Source organism: Caretta caretta, chromosome 11, assembly GCF_965140235.1.
Source record: "Caretta caretta isolate rCarCar2 chromosome 11, rCarCar1.hap1, whole genome shotgun sequence".
NCBI classification, from domain to species: Eukaryota; Metazoa; Chordata; order Testudines; family Cheloniidae; genus Caretta; species Caretta caretta.
In genome coordinates this window covers 28634437-28652703 of record NC_134216.1, presented here as the reverse complement: position 1 = coordinate 28652703, position 18267 = coordinate 28634437, and the positions used below count along the sequence as shown (strand labels likewise).

The window sequence follows — 18267 nt, the reverse complement described above, 5'->3', positions numbered from 1 at the left end:
GGCTGCCTTGCATTTATTTAATAATCAGGCATTATATGTTAATACAAGCTTTTCCTAGCTGCCAATTTTAATATTTTTAGTCTTCTGAGACTAAACCAAGACACTTAGAGGACTTTAATTAGCAAATTTATTATCGTTTCCGATGCTGATCTTTTTTCTGTTTATTTGTTTTCTCAAAGTCTATCAATAATTATTCACTGACATAATCGTCTTTAAAACAGCAATGAATTTTTTTTTAAAACAGCTCCTTATTGTGCAAAGCACAACGGAATTCTTTGAGTTGAGAGACACGAAGTAAGTCATTATTAGCAACAGCAGGCATCAAACATGTTTCTTTCTAATCAATGATCAGTGGTTTGAAATGTTTACTAACCCTGAAGACATTTTTACTAGTCCATCAAAGTGCTTCCAGCCCTAGAAAGTCACAAGGGGTCAGACTTTAAAATCACATCATCCTGGCTATGACTATCACCTTGCTTTTCCCCTGATTCAACTGTTTTATATTAGAAGCCATGTCACAAATTGATATAGTCAGAGATTAATGCTTTATAATATTTGCTATCTGAGACTCCAAGATGCATTCAAAATGCATAAAGCTTTGGCTTGTACCTCTCGCATTTATAAAAGGAAAGCAGCCACTAAAATTATGCCAGAATTCAAGTGAGAGGAAAAAGGCAAGACACTAATCAGAACAACAGGATTTTATGAATTGATATTTTGCCTCTCATTTGACCTGCAAATGAATGTTTTACATTATTGAAAATCTGGGAATTACCTGCTTTCTCGACAGTGGTACATAACACACAGCTAACCATTCTGACTACAGTGTAACAGAACTGATCCAAAATTGAATACAGCAAGTTCTAGAAGCCAAGCCAGTGTTATTTTCAATCCGTGAAATAATATTTTTGTGTACAACAGCACTTTATCATATTTTGGTTTAGTTCCTTACTTACCACTCCCATTTCACTTCAAAGAGACCTTTCAAATTTCATATGAATAAGAAGCATTGTTCATTTAAAGGATCCAGGAGAGGCAGCCACATATAATTGAATAACAACCTGCTAGCTTTTGGGCAGTTTGCCAACTTCATCATCTTCAATTCTTAGCGTTACATCTTCAAAGCAATGTGCAGCCAGCTATTTATTTATTTATTCATTCAACCTCAGCCTCTCCTCAGGACTATTATTCCCATTTTACAGATGGAGAAACTGAAAGGTTAAGTGACTTTCCCAAGGCCACACAATTAGTCACTGCCAGGATTAGAACTCAGGAGCTTCTGACTATTGCTTTTGTGCCCAGGTTACTAAACCACACTCCTCTAATTCAACAGCTCTGCTCCATTCTAAGTGAGGGGTTTACTGGAGACAATTGTACCGCCGGCTACAACTTAGAAATACGCTATCTGTATGCAAGTCCAACAAACATGTTTTCCAAGTGTTAACCCCAACAGATTCAAAATATCTCTGCATAGCATCTAAAAATGATTCATTTCTATTCAGATGAGAAAAAGTGTCTCTATCAGATCCCTGCTGACTAGAACACCTGCCATCTTCCTTTTAAATAGATAATATTAATTTAAATTCTCTAATCTCTGACATATTCTTGGCTTTGTGCCATGCCTGAGAAGACACAGTACTTAATTAAATAGTAAAGCAAAAGTTATGCCAATATATTATTTTCCTCTTTTCTTATGACCTTCTGAACCTTAGATCTTGAGCTTTTCTATTCCAATGAGTTCTCCATTAAATACAATTCATGCAGTGGCTTTATTTCAGGCTTTGTCTTCATTTTAAATATCTTTATCACAGTCTTTAGTCCACCCAAGAAAATAATTTTTCTTAACTCTGTTAGCTGATGATTGTAAAGAGTTTGGTTATACTCTGAGAAGCTGTTGCCTAAAAATAATATCCTGTGGTCCTGTACAGTAGAAATTCACTAACCTGCACTAAGGGTTTGATCCAAAGCCTTGTGAAGTCAATGAAAAGATAGCCATTATTAACTTGAGTGGGTTCTGGATTGGACTCTCAAGGATGAGGTCTGCCAGGGACTGTTGAGGTTTATGGAGCAGCAAAGTACCAGCCCACCAGTCAACTGTAAGTGCTCTACTCATATTTCAAGGCATTACTGGCTATCAGGGAAAAGGCAGGAGGTTCATTGGTGTTAACCTGGGGTGGGGTTAACACACTGGCCCAACAGCAAAATCTCATTGGTCTGTGTTTCAGTGAGTGGCACCCCCAAAACTCCATACGCAGAGAGGATTTGATCTTTGTTGACATTCTACTGTATATGTTTTCTACCGAGACTGAAAACTCAGCCTGTGATCTGAAAATCAGGGTGGGTTCTTTTCTGGCTTTCACAGCATCACCAGTAATAAAGATTCTGCAACAAGAATTTCACTGGCAATATAACTGCTGCTGAACAAGACGGAATGGAATCAATCTCACTTGTCTGCAGCTATGCTAACTCTGCAGAGATAACAAGAGCAAAAAGCTGGTTTGTCAATAAAGTAAGTAGATGTGAATCACAGACTGACAAAGAGACCAGAAAACTAGATGGGAGCTTGCAATGAATTATAGCGATAAAAACAATAGATGCTACACTAGTTTTCTATGCAGATGCATCACAACATGGAGTACTGATGGCACATCAGTTTCTGTAAAATTTGATATCTTATTAAAGAAATACTAAGGCGTGTATTTACCTTTCAAATAAGAGCCTACATTGAGGCAGTTGCACATACCCCTAGAGACTTGGTTTACTCAGTCAGAAATTCTCTGTGCAGCCTAAGAGAGCACATGTTGGAGAGGGAGCTCCAGCAACTACTTACAGCGTGCAGTGCAGGTTCCTCTTGTGGTGACTCGATTCAACTAGCTGATGCAAAAGGGAGAATGATGATCGTTGCTTGAATCCCACCCCCTTAGAACATTTTAGCACTAGTAGATGCACTGATTGTGTCAGTTCCCTGTGCAGGGATGGACACGTGCCATTTCCTTCTTGCACTCGTGCATAGCGCTATGCCACAGTGTCTAGTGCTTATGACTACAAACACAAAACAATTGCCTGAACTCTGGGATTCTGCACTGTCTGACTGACACTAAGACAGTGCTTTTCACAGGACATTCACATTCTTCAGCTACCACAAATGACAGGTTAAAAAACATTGTACCCTTTCGCTCTCTCTATATTTACACACACACAAACACACACACCCCTCGCCCCATCCCATTTTTGGCTATTAATAGTTGCTGTCAAGACAAATATGCTTCCAAAATAAAAATGTATATGGCAAGGGGTTTAAAACTATTTGAACTTATTTTTTTACCACACGTACTTAGAATTTAAAATTTAGATTCAGCTCTCCAAAACTTAAGAGGAGAAATGTAAGCCAGTTTGTAACTTCATGCCATATAGTTATCATCAGTTCCTCTCATTGCAATCCCAGAGATTTATATGAGATAAAACAAAGCTAATAGATGACAATGGGATCTATCCTACCTTCAGTATGCATGTAACTCATATTAACATCAACAGCACCTGTTAACCTGCAATGAGGGAAGCAAAATCTAACGATTCTAGTCAATCCTTATTTATCAGCTATGTAGCCAGTAAATTATCTTATCCTGAACTTTCAGTAGAACGGTAGGTTTTTTATACTAATGCTTAAAGACTGTGGAGTGGGGGTGCTACATACAATGTATTAATTATTATTATTATATATTTATTTTATAGTGCCAAAAATGGTGCTATGCACTTCACAGAAGACAAAGTGGGACATTCCTTGCCCCAAGATGATACCATCTACATTTCAGACATGACATATTGAGTGCCCAAGAAAAATTGCAGGGAAGCAATGAAATGAGGAAGAACACAAATTACCCCAGCACAGCCATGTGGATACACTGCTTGTGTGTTTTAACTTCTTGGGGGATGTAAAGTTGTCTGTTTGAATAAGTAATCAAATAAAGACACAACACAGTGAATATTATTGTCTCGGTTCTTGTGGCCATCTTGGATACAACTCATAGAACAGGTAAAGAAAAATTGTTGAATGTATTGTGCAAACTCTTGAGATTACACACGTGATCGTAGGAATCCAAGCCTGTCATTAATTAGACGCCACCCACACACAAGCCTCCCATTGACTTTATTGGGATACCTGCACATGAAACAATGGCACAAACATGCCCTAAGGGAGTAAGGGCCTGACTGTTTTTGCCTCCTCTGTGTGTGTGTGCACGCGTGTGCATAATAGAATGTCTCTTTTGCCTGGTGAGAGCCAGCGATGAAAACCCCCTGGCCCACCTGTGACAGAGGATATCAGTGCCTCCAAAGGAGCCCCCCTCACTCCTGGATACAGCCAGTGTTCAGTAAATATTCACGCAGCACTGACTGCCTTGCCAACAGTAGTGTCTCTCTAAAATCCCTTTCCTCAACAATGTTATCAAGGAAATATTGGCCAGCCTACTTCAACAGCAACTATTCAATATACCAGCAGATCACGACACCATCCTGTCTCAAGGGGCTGTTGACCCAGCTCAGGACCTTGCCTGGGTGGATGGAATTAGCTGCACTCATTCTTCTCAAATAGATCTCAGATCGCATGATGGGCAGCTGCTCCTTGTCCCCCATAGAGTCTTACAGGCCTAAATCCTGTCACTTCTATTTTTTCGTATACTATATGTCAAACCATTGGAGTGGACACTCCAAATGCTATGGACCACAGTCCTATCAATGTGCTGATGTCACCCAGCTCTACAACATCTCATCAGGTGTGGACAATGCTGGTTCCCCATTATCACAGCAAAAGCTGGAAAATAATGGCAGTGATTTTTAAAATGAACGACGGGTGAATCTGCTCTCAGTGAAGAACTGCTGGACAACTTTTAATTGGGGAGTTGAATGTTGCCTGAACAAAACATTACAGCGAATTGATTTCATTTACCTGGGAGTGATCACCAGTATGACACATACCAGCTGGACAAAGTTGCTCTGAAACTGACTCAATCTAGTGTTTTTCAAACTGCTATGTTGGTACAATATCCTGGCATGGTTGCTGCAGGGAATCCGAGTATGGCAGATGAACCATTCAGCACTAACTGACATGGCCCTAAGAGAATCTGAACTTAAGTCACCAACAATTCCTATAAGCATAAAACCATCCTCAGAGTTTCCTTAACTATGGTCCTGGGTGCTCTCATAATACTTGGAGACAGTTATTTATACTTATTATTTATACCTCATAGTTAAAAATTTAAGACCTATATTGGTAGCAAAAGGAAATGTCAGAGTTCTATATTTTCCCTATCAGTAGGGTCCTAAGTAGAACTTGATGCTTCTCTTATTCACCTGAATCTGGAAAAGAGACTTAATCTAAAACCAGGAAGTCATGTCACTTCCAATATCCTTTTGCTTCCTAAAATATTCAGTACATCTTCTGCCTTCGGAACCTACATTCTCCTTTGTTTACTTGTTTCATCCTTAGTATTAATGTAAATTAAGTAACTACACAGAGTACAAAGAACAGAGCCCAGAACCATTGACAGTTACAGAGCCCTGCACCTTGTAAAACGGTCATTTGGGGTCTGATATGATTTGACAAACAATGGTTGCTTACTTGGTTGGTTTCAGTGACTGAAAAGATTGCTCAGTGAAATTTTAAACCAAAGTCTTGCCAACCGCAGAGTTTCTCTTTCATTTTGAACATGGATTTAGTGCCAATGATAGGTGTTCGCCTGGCTACCCTAGCTACTGATGTCCTCTGTACTAGATGACGTGCAGTAAGGGTACTGCACACTTTCAGCACCAATGTCCTTCACTCTAATCTGAATGAGGGGTCAGCTCTGTTCAGTCGTTGGTCTCTCTATTAAGATGAGCAGCCATGCTAATGCTATTTTCTCCTGTGTGTCCACTGGGAAATGAAATGACAGCATCAACCAGTGTCAGATGGTGATAACTTTTGATCACTAACGATCTAGGCCAGATTTCAGCAGGTGATCTGAGTGGAAGGATGTGTTTCCACCTTTACGAATCTGCTGCAGAAGCCACCAGCACTTCTGTTAGCGACTAGTCAATCTATGTGAATTCTTCAGATGCTCTACAACAAGTTAACAATACTAACTTCCTCCTGTCATGTCAGTGGAACAGGAAGCATCTGACTTCTCCACCAATGTGTATGTTTTTGCTTAACCTCATTACTCAATGTCTGGTGTTTACAGAATGACTTTTAATCCATTTCATTTTGTCAAAATGACTCGGATAAATGAAATCTTACACATTTATAATGTAAGACTGCTTACTGGGTCAATGTTATACGACCGTGTCTTAAAAATAACTCATTTTTTAATCACAACAGGTTTCTTTGAAAAACTTTGATTCCCTTGTACAAACAGAAAATAGTAATAATCTGGTTTTAATGTAAATGTGAAGTCTCCAATAAATGGAGCTTTTCTGCCTAAAAATGGGCATCTGCAAGAAATGAAAGGAAAGAGACACCAAATATATTAGTGCTCAGTGTGAAGAAATCATGAAAACTGCTGCCAAAGAGTTAATGGATTTCCAGGACGATACACAGCAAAAGAAGTCATTTTTCAACTACCCTTCCGTGATCAAACAACTAAACAGAGGTTCAGGGCTTATCAGCTACTTATTTTAAATAATCAGTAATTATCAGGCAAAAAGAAATCACAATCCATGCTCAGCCTCCACCACAATCAACCTGCCTCTCAGTTTTTCTTTATCAGTAAAATAGACTTTGAACTCAATAATCCATCTGAGAGCTGAACTCAACATGCAGAAAATACCCTTTAAAATAATCTTGTCTGAACAATTCTGCCACTTGTGATGACTGATGGCGCCTTTAAAACAATGCCCAGGCCGTGGCTAAAGGGTAACTGGGTACTTGTAGTCTAGTCTCTAATGTTCAGGGCTTTAAATGTCAGTCACTGATCTGTGTTGATGTTGCAGTTAAGCTATCAATCTATTCCAAAACCTACCGTGATTCATGGAAAGAATAGTTTCACATCATTTCCCTTTAAAAGATTCATAAAAAAGTGATTGTACAGAGGTCAGAAGCCAAGATGCAGGAGGTGTGAAAGGGAAGGCTGGGTTCCAGAAAGTAGTGTCAAGGTGAAAATAATTGAGTGTGAACTGTAGATCTTTTATCAGTAACCTCAGCTCAGGACAGAAGGCTTAATAATTAATTTTGGTTTTAGAAATGAAGTAGATTATTTATTTTAAAGAGAACATATAAGGCTTGTTCAATGCAAGTATAAAGGGGAATAAATCCTTCCAGGGTTCTTCTGTGATTATAGATCTTATCTTAATACCGAGAGCATTTTAATGGCTCTGATTTGTTTACTTTTATGCAGCATAGTGTGAAGACATCAGCTTCTGAGTGTGGATTCTCTTTGACACACGAACTTTGGCCAAGGAACATGCCAAAATGGTTCTCATTTTCCTGCGGTAATAACCAGGAATGAAATCCTGGCCCCACTGAAGTTAAAGGGTGTTTTGCGATTGTCTTCAAAAGAGTCAAGGATTCACCCTAGATCTGAGAGAAATGGGATTTGGTTTTTCAAGTTTTGTAAAAACTATTTTCTGATTTGAGTCCCCAGTGATTTGAATCTCCTTTTGAGCTTCAAGTTACAATCAGCACAAAATTTTAAAGTAAAGCTTAGCCGAAGCATCAAATTTGGCCTGGTTTCAGGTGAAGCTACCATGCTCTCCACCCACAACTCCATACTGAGCCAAGCTCACTGGAAACGAGGCCCCAGCTCACTCCAATCAAGACCCCATCTTGCTCCAAAAAATTGAGGAACCTCAGAGAATCTCTCTGTGAACCTTCACCGTGTTGGTAACAAATCCTTAGAACAGGAGCCTTTTGGTTAAATACTTCCCTGATATTGGGTTTCATTACAAAAACAACACTGACTCACCAAAATAGTTAATCTTGGTGGCAGTCCTGTGATTTTCAACCAACCATTGCCTTCCTTGTAGACCTCCTACTTATCCTTTCTCTGTTACTCCACATACCACCAACAGCTTCAAATACAGAAGTCACCCTGGCTTGGAAGTGAGTCTTCTCTGAGACTGCCATGTCATGCGAGAGCAAGCCAACAGGGGCATGAAAATGCTTTGTAACATGTTCCCCACCATCCCCACAACATTTGTGTCCCCTTCACAGTATTCTCAGCCCAGAAATCTGAAAAGGCCTATAAGCCCTGACCCTTCCACAGGATTGCAAAACTCTAATATTTCCTAAGCCTTAGGGCAGCCTACTAAATGCAAAAAACTTTATCACCTTCCCTGCTATCTAACTCAGACCATTCCTGATACCCAGCTTCCTTCTGTTTAGCCTCCACAATAAGGAATCTCCAAGGCTAGAGGATTTGCAGCTAGAAACTGGAGCTTTTTATTTCTCTTGTGTCAATCCTTTCCCACCATTCTCCCTTAGATGGCTCTCCTGCTGTTCTGGTCCAGAAACAGGAACATCCTCCAATCTTTTCTCTAGGCTTGTAATCATCAATTAGAATCAGATCTCCCAAGGATGGTGTCACCTCACTCAGATGGCCACTTGCACATTCCTGGAATACTGGACATTCAGGTACCCTCCAGGAATGGCATAGGCATACCCCTGCCAGTGTGGCCACGCCCCTTCCAGCATGACCTTGTATTCTAGGTCATGATGGCCGGGGCACATGATTTTGAAAAGCATGCCACTCCGCTTTCCCATCGCACGAACAGTGTATGTGAGGTCATACTGGCAGGGGCAGAGAGGTGTGCTATCCATTACAGCATCCGATACCAGACAAAACCATGTCTGGTTTTGTCTCAGAACTGGCTGGGAGACAAATATTACTAAAGCAGGACTGCGCGGTTTAAAACCAGATGAGTGGCCTAATGACACCTCATTTCTCCAAAACAATTAGCTGTAGCAAATGATGCAGCAGCAGGAAACCTTCTTACCCTACCACCTCTTCAGGAATCATGAGCATCTCGTCAGCAATTCTCCCATGGCCTGTGAGCCCAGGAACTCTGATACCTCTTAGTAACTCTTAATTTTACTCCTTGTTCAGTGAACTAGCAGCAGGGAAGACTCTTTTAGCGTGGCAGGAGAAGGGCCTACTTGGCTCAGAAGATTTATAATAATACAGAAACAGAGAAATTGCTATACTGGATCAGAACCAAGGTCCCTCTATCCAATATCCTGTCTCTGGCAGTGACCAGTACCAGATGCCTCAAAGGAAGATATAAGAAACCCAGCGTAGGCAGATGTGAGATAATCTGCCTCTTCAAATAAGAATGAAACTAGTGGTTCTCCAATGTTGTTCATAAATCAGACACGCTGTAAGAAGAAGTTCATTTTATGGAGTCACTTTTCTCCATCCAGTTCCCCACTGTGTGTTTCTTAAAATGTTCCATAGGCACATGACCAGGAAATGCGCCATAAACTACTTATAAACCACACAGTCTGAGAATACTGCTCTAATCTAGGGCCTTCCTCCTTCAGGGCATTACTTCAAATCCGGCACAGGACTCTATGGAATGAAAGTTGTTAATTTCTTAGGCAGTTATATTAAGTCACTTACTTTTTTCTTTTTAACTAAAAAGATGAAAAAACGGCATAGAGTAATGAAGGATGTCAATAAAAAACAGCAGTTCATGTTCTGTGTCAATTAAAATTGAAAACATATTACATACAAAGCCTATTCATGGGAGAATGTGTTTTAACCTGGTGCCATAATTATGCAGACAGATACAAATATTTCATGCACCATATGCTGTACTACACTCTCATTACAGACGTTCGCCTCATGGCTGCTCTAATTTACACTGACTGGTAATCACTCCCAAGGTGATGTCAGGGCAGCTAGGGAGCTGTGGCAAACAGCATTTCAGTCACATGCCTCTAGGACTCCAATGTAGGCCCCATATGAGGGATGCACCCAGGAAGGGGTTGCATAAAGCCAGCTATTCTGACTCTATTCCACTTTCTGATTTTCCCAATTAAGAGAATCAGCAGCAGCTCATTAGGACAGCTCAGTGACTTCTCTGTGCCATCACTATCAGTTCAATGGAAAGGGGACCTATCTTGGCTGAGAATCTGACCCAGTGTATTTTAAATAGAGTGATGAAAATGTGCCACTAATTACTGGTTTCAGAGGAACAGCCGTGTTAGTCTGTATTCGCAAAAAGAAAAGGAGTACTTGTGGCACCTTAGAGACTAACCAATTTATTTGAGCATGAGCTTTCGTGAGCTACAGCTCACTTCATCAGATGAAGTGAGCTGTAGCTCACGAAAGCTCATGCTCAAATAAATTGGTTAGTCTCTAAGGTGCCACAAGTACTCCTTTTCTTTTTTCCACTAATTACTGGGATTTTCCCTCATGTTTCCTGTGCTGTATGTCACCACCTGTCTGTCTCAGCTCTGTTATCTTTTTATCTATAGACTTCAAAACTTATGTGAAGTGGCAGCAGCTGTGTACTGTAAATGTATGACCAGCTCTAAGCCATTTGATATGGCTGCTTCCTTCTTCCTCAATCTTGTACAGGTGCAAAATGACTGCATAATACCACGGATGAATCTCACAATTCATTACTTAAACTTTAACAGTACATGCTCTAAGCAATAATCCTTGAGAACAGTAGTTACTTACAGTAGATTAAGCAATTTACTGCAGTGTTTCAGTAAGCAGTAATTTTAAGTAGCACAATTCTTTAAATGTTTTGTATAGAATATTCAAGGAACACCAGGAGATGGCCCTGTATTGCAATTTACTTCAAGATAATCTGACTTTTTAACACTCTACCCCACTGGAGGATGTATGGGAGATGTCCCACAGAGCTTTTTACTATCCTGTCCATGATCCATCAACATGATTAGAGATTCTCCTGAATTCTCACTCTGGGTGCCTACATCCTAACTTTTTCTCTGTGGTTACATCTTTACAGTACATCTTATTCTTTCACCCCAAGCTAAACGGAATCCGGATTTGTGTTATTAGCAATGACTGTGTAAATTACAAGGCGATTTAGGTGTTATCTCCGAAATCTATGTCCTGCCATTTTTCACTTCTTTGTTCTTTAAATATTTTGTTTTCTGTTCCTTTGTTGTTGCAGAGCCAACATGTTAACGATCATATGCTATTCTCAGAGCTGTGCTGACAAAACAGTGAAGCTAGTGCACAAACACTTCTTGGCATATGGTGCTGTTTAAGTTGAAGTCGTTCAATTGGAAATGAAGAAATAGTTAAGCTCCATAAGCATTCATGCTTTGCTGAGGGTGATACGCATGATCGTGGTTTTGTGAACTGAACCCCCCTCATTTCACATAGACCAAGAGACAGTAATAATTTGGGGCATCACTAATCTAGGTCAAATTCAAACCAGAGGCCTAAGGGTGAAGAAAGGTCACCCTCCTTAAATCTATGCCACATTAATGTTAATGTCATCCAGCACACACGGAAATATGCAAATAGAACAGAGTAAGATCAGATGGGAAAGAAATATTATTTAATAGATGGGAAAGAAGTATTATTGGATAGCTTCTAAGGGATGCTAGAAACAATGGAGCATAAAGCCAAAGAAAGGAAAAGCCATAGAAAAAGTTGTCCTTGACAGTGCCCCCCTTAAAGATAGGGACAAGGAAGAAACCTGTCTTGTGCCCTTAATGACTACAATGCTAAAAACCCTTATGGCTCCCCTTTACCTGATCACAGATCAACTCCCATTTCTTCTCATTGTCATACTGCCGAAGTAACCTGGCTTTGTCAGGTGGCAAGTTCATTGCATTCTGTGGAGAAAGAGAAAACAAATGTAAGAGACTGCAACAGGCTTAGCACTGAGAGAGGTCAGACATGAGCAAAACAAGACAACGTGATTGTGGTGATTTAATGGTATTATTTGAATTCCTTATGGCACAGTTAATCACATTCCACAGAGGCCCTTTTAACCTCAGCCATGGAGCTTTGTCTGAAGAGGCAGGAGGAGACAGTGCACTGCTTTTTAAAGGCATTATGTCTTTCAAAGGCATAATACTTCCTGGTGTTGGAAGAAGCATGGCACAGATGGGGTCTTGTTCTCCCAGCCCAGCTACCCTGAAGTGTATGTTACTAGTGCAAAAAGCACTAGCCTTCCCAGCACACATGCTCCTTGCACCATCTCCTTGACAGAACAAAGAGTAACGGTCTCAAGTTGCAGTGGGGGAGATTTAGGTTGGATATTAGGAAAAACTTTTTCACTACGAGGGTGGTGAAACACTGGAATGCGTTACCTAGGGAGGTGGTGGAATCTCCTTCCCTAGAAGTTTTTAAGGTCAGGCTTGACAAAACCCTGGCTGGGATGATTTAGTCGGGGATCGGTCCTGCTTTGAGCAGGGGTTGGACTAGATGACCTCCTGAGGTCCCTTCCAACCCTGATATTCTATGATTCTATCTCCCCAATCCCGCACACTGACAAAGGGGAAGGCGCAATTTATCCCCACACTGGGAGATTTCAAAAGGCTTGTTTTGTAAGAAAGATCTTGAAATGCCATTGAAATGATATTTTATTTGAACAGCAGGACAATATTTGGGTTTTAAAATGTCTCTGCGTGCAACCTTAACTAGATAATTTATATCCTGCAGATATGAGCACTGTCCATAGTGATATAGCACCATTCACATAAAGAAAATATAATGAACTAGAAACCATGGCTGACAACCTGCAATAAAGATTAAGAGTGTATGGAAAAGGTGCAGGGTAGACCAAGCCTATCATCATCACCTCCTTTGATGGTAAAAAAAATGTCCTTTGATATCTATTTGTTAGGTATTGGTTGAGGTTGATTCACAGAGGTACAATTACTAAGTATATTTACTCAGTATTCTGCATCAGCACAGGGACTGCAACGGATGCCAGCATCAAACGGCTTTAAATCATCCAGGAGTGAAGCAGTAAGACAATATGCTGGCAAACAGATAACAAAACATTCAGCCCCTGAGCTGTACAATTTCACAATTTATGACTTGATCAAACCTCCCATTATACTGAAACAAACCTATCCTTAGGATTCCTCAAAACACTCTCCAGAGTCTGCATTCTGCCCTTAGTTATGCCTGTGAAGCCCCACTGACGTCACTGTCGCTGGAGAACCATAACTGAGGGCAGAGTTCAGAAGGCAAGATTGTGTAAGTTGCTGTACCTCAAGGAAAAGTAGCTGCCAAAGCCAGCTGAGACTGCCAGGTGCAATTTCCTGAATGCTATATGGCAAGCTATATGCTGAAAACTTAAATGAGCCCTAGCAACGGCAGGCTAAGGACTAATGGCAGAGTGTGTCTTTACTAGCCACATATGAATACAAGCTGGAGTGCAACTTCAGTGATCTCTTAAATTGGAGTTGAAATGCACCTTGAGCATAATCTAACAATTGTACTTACATCTAAATGGGCTCAATGATCCATAGCTAAACTGCTTAAGAAAAGCGGGCATGTAGCTTTCATATCTATGTACCAAGCCTAACCCAAGGAATTCAGACTGCGATCCTCTTGGAACAAGCATTGCGTAGTCTGTATGATTGGACAGCGCCCAGCGCACACAGCTGGCAGTCAATTAACAACAACTGTAAGGGTTACACGCAAAATATTAATACCTCATGCTAATATAATTAGAGAGGACAGCTAGACAAGAGAGCTTAACTTGCAATGGTCTGTGGATCAATATATCTGACAAAGATTTCTTAGGTCCTTTCTCCCTGTCTCATCATTACATTCCTGTCAAAGGAAAGCTGCTTTCACAACTTATATATATCAAGTGCTGATTCCTTCTTGCCTACCACCTCACAGTAACATAACATTACCTTCTGCATCATGATAAGGACTTTTTCTCTTACGTTTTCATAGCAGATTGTATGACTTGCCCTTTTTACAGTAATTACAGTATCTGATTCACTGTACTGAAATAGTGTAACTTTGCTAGCATTATTGTTCTGTATCTACCTCTTCCAGTCTACCAAACAGCACGATCTACAGTTACCCTGCTTATTAAGTCTCCAGTTTAGCAATCTGTGACACCTGAGGTGTAAGGTTCCCACCTCTTGTCTTCCCCAGTACTTGTAAGACCTTATCAAACTCCTCTGCACCCCTGGATTCTGAGAGTCAGCCAGCACCTTTGCTAAAAGCAGTGAAAGCACATGCAGAAAGAGTGACTAATTCCCTTAACTTTTCCATTCAAGTTAAATGTGATTGGAAGTTTCTCTGATTACTGGAAATGCTCTGGCTACCTGACAGACACCCCTGGTTCTGTTTTACCCTTCATGTGATCTAGATAGAACCACTGATAAGAGTGAAAGAAACGTCTGCTTGGTTCATCCAATCAGAGATACTATATTTTGTAGATGTACTTACGATCAGTCTCACAAATGACTTACCTAGTCCCATACTGGGTGAGAAAGTCTCCCTTGAGAGCCCATTACACTGTTCTGCTATAGCAAACCCTTTTCTTCCCTTAACCTGTGGCCATTGCTCCTTGTCTTATCTTTCTTCATATTGTTACTTTGATGATCTTATCTCCCCATGATTCTACTCTTCTCTCATATATCTTATCCTCCAATTCACATATCATTTTATTGCCCTTCTTGATATTTTCTCTAAGTTATTTTAAAATATCCTTTCTACATCAAAATTACATTTCAAGACTACGAATGGCTGCAAAGTTAGGCAAAGAATCACTATTACGTGCAATCATACCTCGTCAGGCTGTGATGTGATTAGATCTAATCAGCTCTTCAGGCCAGACTGATACATGGATAGGAAACCTACCTGGAAAACCTAAGCACTACAAGAAGTTGAGCTGGCAATTCAGCAGACAACAATTTTGCCTGTGAGTGGGAACTCAATCATGGCCATGCCATAGCATGGGGAGAGGAGTTGAGATGCTGTCTTTTGCAGAGTTGCCATTAAAGATCCCCTCTCCTTTTTGGTATTTGTAGGAATGTCAACCCTGGTATCTTGGCCAAATTCCTACGTGGTACTGACATTCTGCCCACTTCCAATCCCCTTGTAATTTCTGTTGGACATGGTATTCTTCACTCTGTCTCCTAAACTGCTGTGTGTTATTACTGTGTGTATTCAAACACTTACTACATTTCACTCTAGAGATTACTGCACCACACTAGAAGGTAAAGTGATTCCTCGAGTCCTTCTCTGCAGTCAGGACCTAATCTTCCTCACCTTCTTCAGATGAGAGTGAGGTGAGGCTGACTAGCAAACTGCGTAAGCAGCCGTATATGATTTGTACATCTCATTTAGGAAAAAGGTTTTAAGCAGCTTTGAGATCTGTTTACGTGAAAGTCACTGTCGGCTGGTGGGCAGAACCACGAGTAAGGGAAGCTGAATAACATGCTCACCAGCAGTAGTTTCAATTCCTTTGCATGGGCTTTCTCTTACTGATTCATAAACAAAGGATTCCAAACAAAAACAAGCTGCTCACAACAGTGGGTCCCAACTGCCAGAGACAGTTCCAGCTTCTTAGCCAGCTGGAAAAGGAAAGACAACTCTCCCCTTAATTAGCCCGCACCACAGCCCTAGCTACCTTTCTATCCCTTCTGATCACCGTTGTGGTAGGCAGGGAAAGGCATGCTTTGGAGCTAGTGCGACACCTTTCTACTTGGACACAGACATTATTTAAAGGCAAGTTCTTTACCATTATCTCTTCTGCTTTATATGTGAATCACCATGAAAATGGCAAGGGCTTTCTTCACAAACGCATCAAATTGCACTGCTTTAATGGAGACTGTTACCAACGCTCATTCCAGATAATCTCAGACTCACTGCTTTTCAGATAGCCCTCTCCCAGGCTTCTATCTTACTCCCTCCCCCTATGTTTGGGGACTCCATTTGTTATGACAGGTCTACACTACAGACCTATACAGGTATAACTACGTTGCTCAGGGGAGTGAAAAATTCACTCCCGTGAGTGACATCATTATCCCGACTTAACCTCCTGTGTAGACAGCGCTATGTCAACAGGAGAGCTTCTCCCATCAACATACCTACTGCCTCTCCGGGAGGTGAATTAACTACACCGACGGGAAAAGCTCTCCTGTCGGCATACAAGTGTCTTTACTAAAGACCTACAACAGTGCAGCTGCACCAATAAAGCGCTGTACGTGAAGACAGGCCTTTAAATCAAATCTTACTACAGAGAACTAAACTAATTTTTCCTGCTCCCTCTGAAGTTCAGTTCTGCTCTCCTGCTCTTTCTTTGAGTTCCTTGAGCAAATTTTGACCTTGATTGATTTATCCCTCTCTCTAGATTGTTAATGCATGTATTAAACAATAGTCATCCAAATGCTGCCCTCTGCAGCACCCCAGCTGATACTGTTCTGCACTTGGAAGTCTTTCCATAAATAACTGATCCCTATTTCCTGTTAGACAACCAATTTCTAATACATGTTATGGCATTTTTATCTAATTGGCAGCAATTCAATTCCTTTACAAGTGTATTGGGTGGCACTATATCAAATCTCTTCCTGAAATCCAAATGCACTATATCCATTGCGTATCTTTTATGTACTAAATCAGTAATTACAGCAAAGAAGGGTAATAAATTGGATTGGCATGACCCTATAACTTGCAGTAATTGTGACTGTATTAATAATTAACATGAATGAAGAGTCTGTATTTCGGACCCTTTTTCTGTTCCTTATGGTTAAGCGGAATGACTCACATAAGGCTGCTGGTCATTTCCTCTTTTTCTAACCACTATGAATTTCACAAACATCAGCATCACTTTTCAGCTCAGTCAGAGGACTGGGTGCTTCATTATGGTTTGGGTTATTTCTCTTTCCATTTTTATCCCTAAATTAAAATCTATGATCTCATCATTATTGCATCAGTAACTATCCTATTCATGGTAAAATCTAAACTAAACCTGACTCTTAGCACCCCTGTGTTTGCCTTCTCTGTTACAGTCACCTCATCTCATACAATCATTTCACAGAATCGCGATACAGTCCCTGGGTCTGATTTTCCATCGTCCTACACTGTGTGTAATCATTAACACCAGCCCAAAGTGGATATGCAATGCTACTAAATCAGACTGGTGGTGTTTTACACCTACTTTACACTCGTTTTGCACAGCTGTAAGTTACTACACAGGCAGCAGTGCAATGGAGAATCAGGTCCTGATAGTATCTAACAGCAGCTGTATTTACTTTCACCTTTCTATCAACATGATGATATCTTGCCTTTACAAAGCGTCATAAAATAAAAAGCTTTGTGGAGATCACCTGCTGCTATGCAGAGGAGAGCATAGGCCTGCTTTATAATCAAAGTACTTGGATTGCCTTTGGAATGACATAACATCAACTCATCCGACTGTATTTGATCATTCCACTTTACCATGCACTTTCTTATTCATCAAGGGAGACTAGAGGTACTCGTCCACTGACTGAAACTGTAAAACTGAATACCATTAATTGAGCGTCTGCTCCTGTGAAGGACCAGTGTGTTCTTTCTCCATTCGTTTTCTCCAAAAGGTTCATGGCAGTATAAAGTTCATCCTTTCTCTAAGGTCACATTTTCAAGTCATCTATATTCAAAAGTGTTTTTAGAATCAATAAAAAGGCAAACCACAATATTTTTTTCTCCACATCTGAAAAAGCAATGTGAAATTTGTATACCCTGTATCTTGAGATGGTGGATGAGATTTCTGATTCCCCAAATACACCTACAAACAGAACCCTGGAACATTACACTTTCAAATAGCTGCAACTGGATCCCATACTGCATAGAGCTGCCTTCAAGGTCTGGCTTGCCAATCATATTTTGGCTCCCAAAACACATAACTTCTCTTTTTCCCCATAAATTCCAAAATTATTCATGTCTACTGCTAAGTGCCAAATAATGTAGGTAAGGTTTCTATTTCGTTTACTCTAGATTCACAGTATAAAAACCAGAACTTAATTAAATCAGCAGATGGAAAAGTGGGGGCGAATGCTAGGAAATCTACTAAGTATGGAAATGCTGAAGAGTTAAAAATAAAACCAATAGCACATCATAGAAATATGCATTATTTAGCCTATGAAACTAACCGCAATTATATCCAAATTGTCACTGCAACGTGAGTCCAGATGATTTGGTAACAGCACTGCATATTAAGCATTGTCAAGATTTAGTCTCATTCCAGTCAAATATATTTCATACAATACAGCTTTCACTTGACTATTCCACAATGGTTTCATGTTTCAACATGACCGTGGTAAACCGAGCAACATTCAAAAGGAAC

The 18267-nt window shown here is 40.3% G+C and overlaps 1 protein-coding gene across 9 annotated transcripts in view; it reads right to left on the bottom strand.

Moving 5' to 3' along the window:
- Window positions 1-18267, bottom strand: part of FMNL2 (formin like 2) — a 259224-nt gene that overhangs the window by 109912 nt on the left and 131045 nt on the right. For all 9 annotated transcript variants that reach the window (XM_048869690.2, XM_048869693.2, XM_048869691.2 and 6 more), the window contains exon 2: window positions 11711-11794. In XM_048869690.2, coding sequence (XP_048725647.1) covers window positions 11711-11794 — 84 coding nt within the window. The remainder of the gene's footprint in view (window positions 1-11710; window positions 11795-18267) is intronic.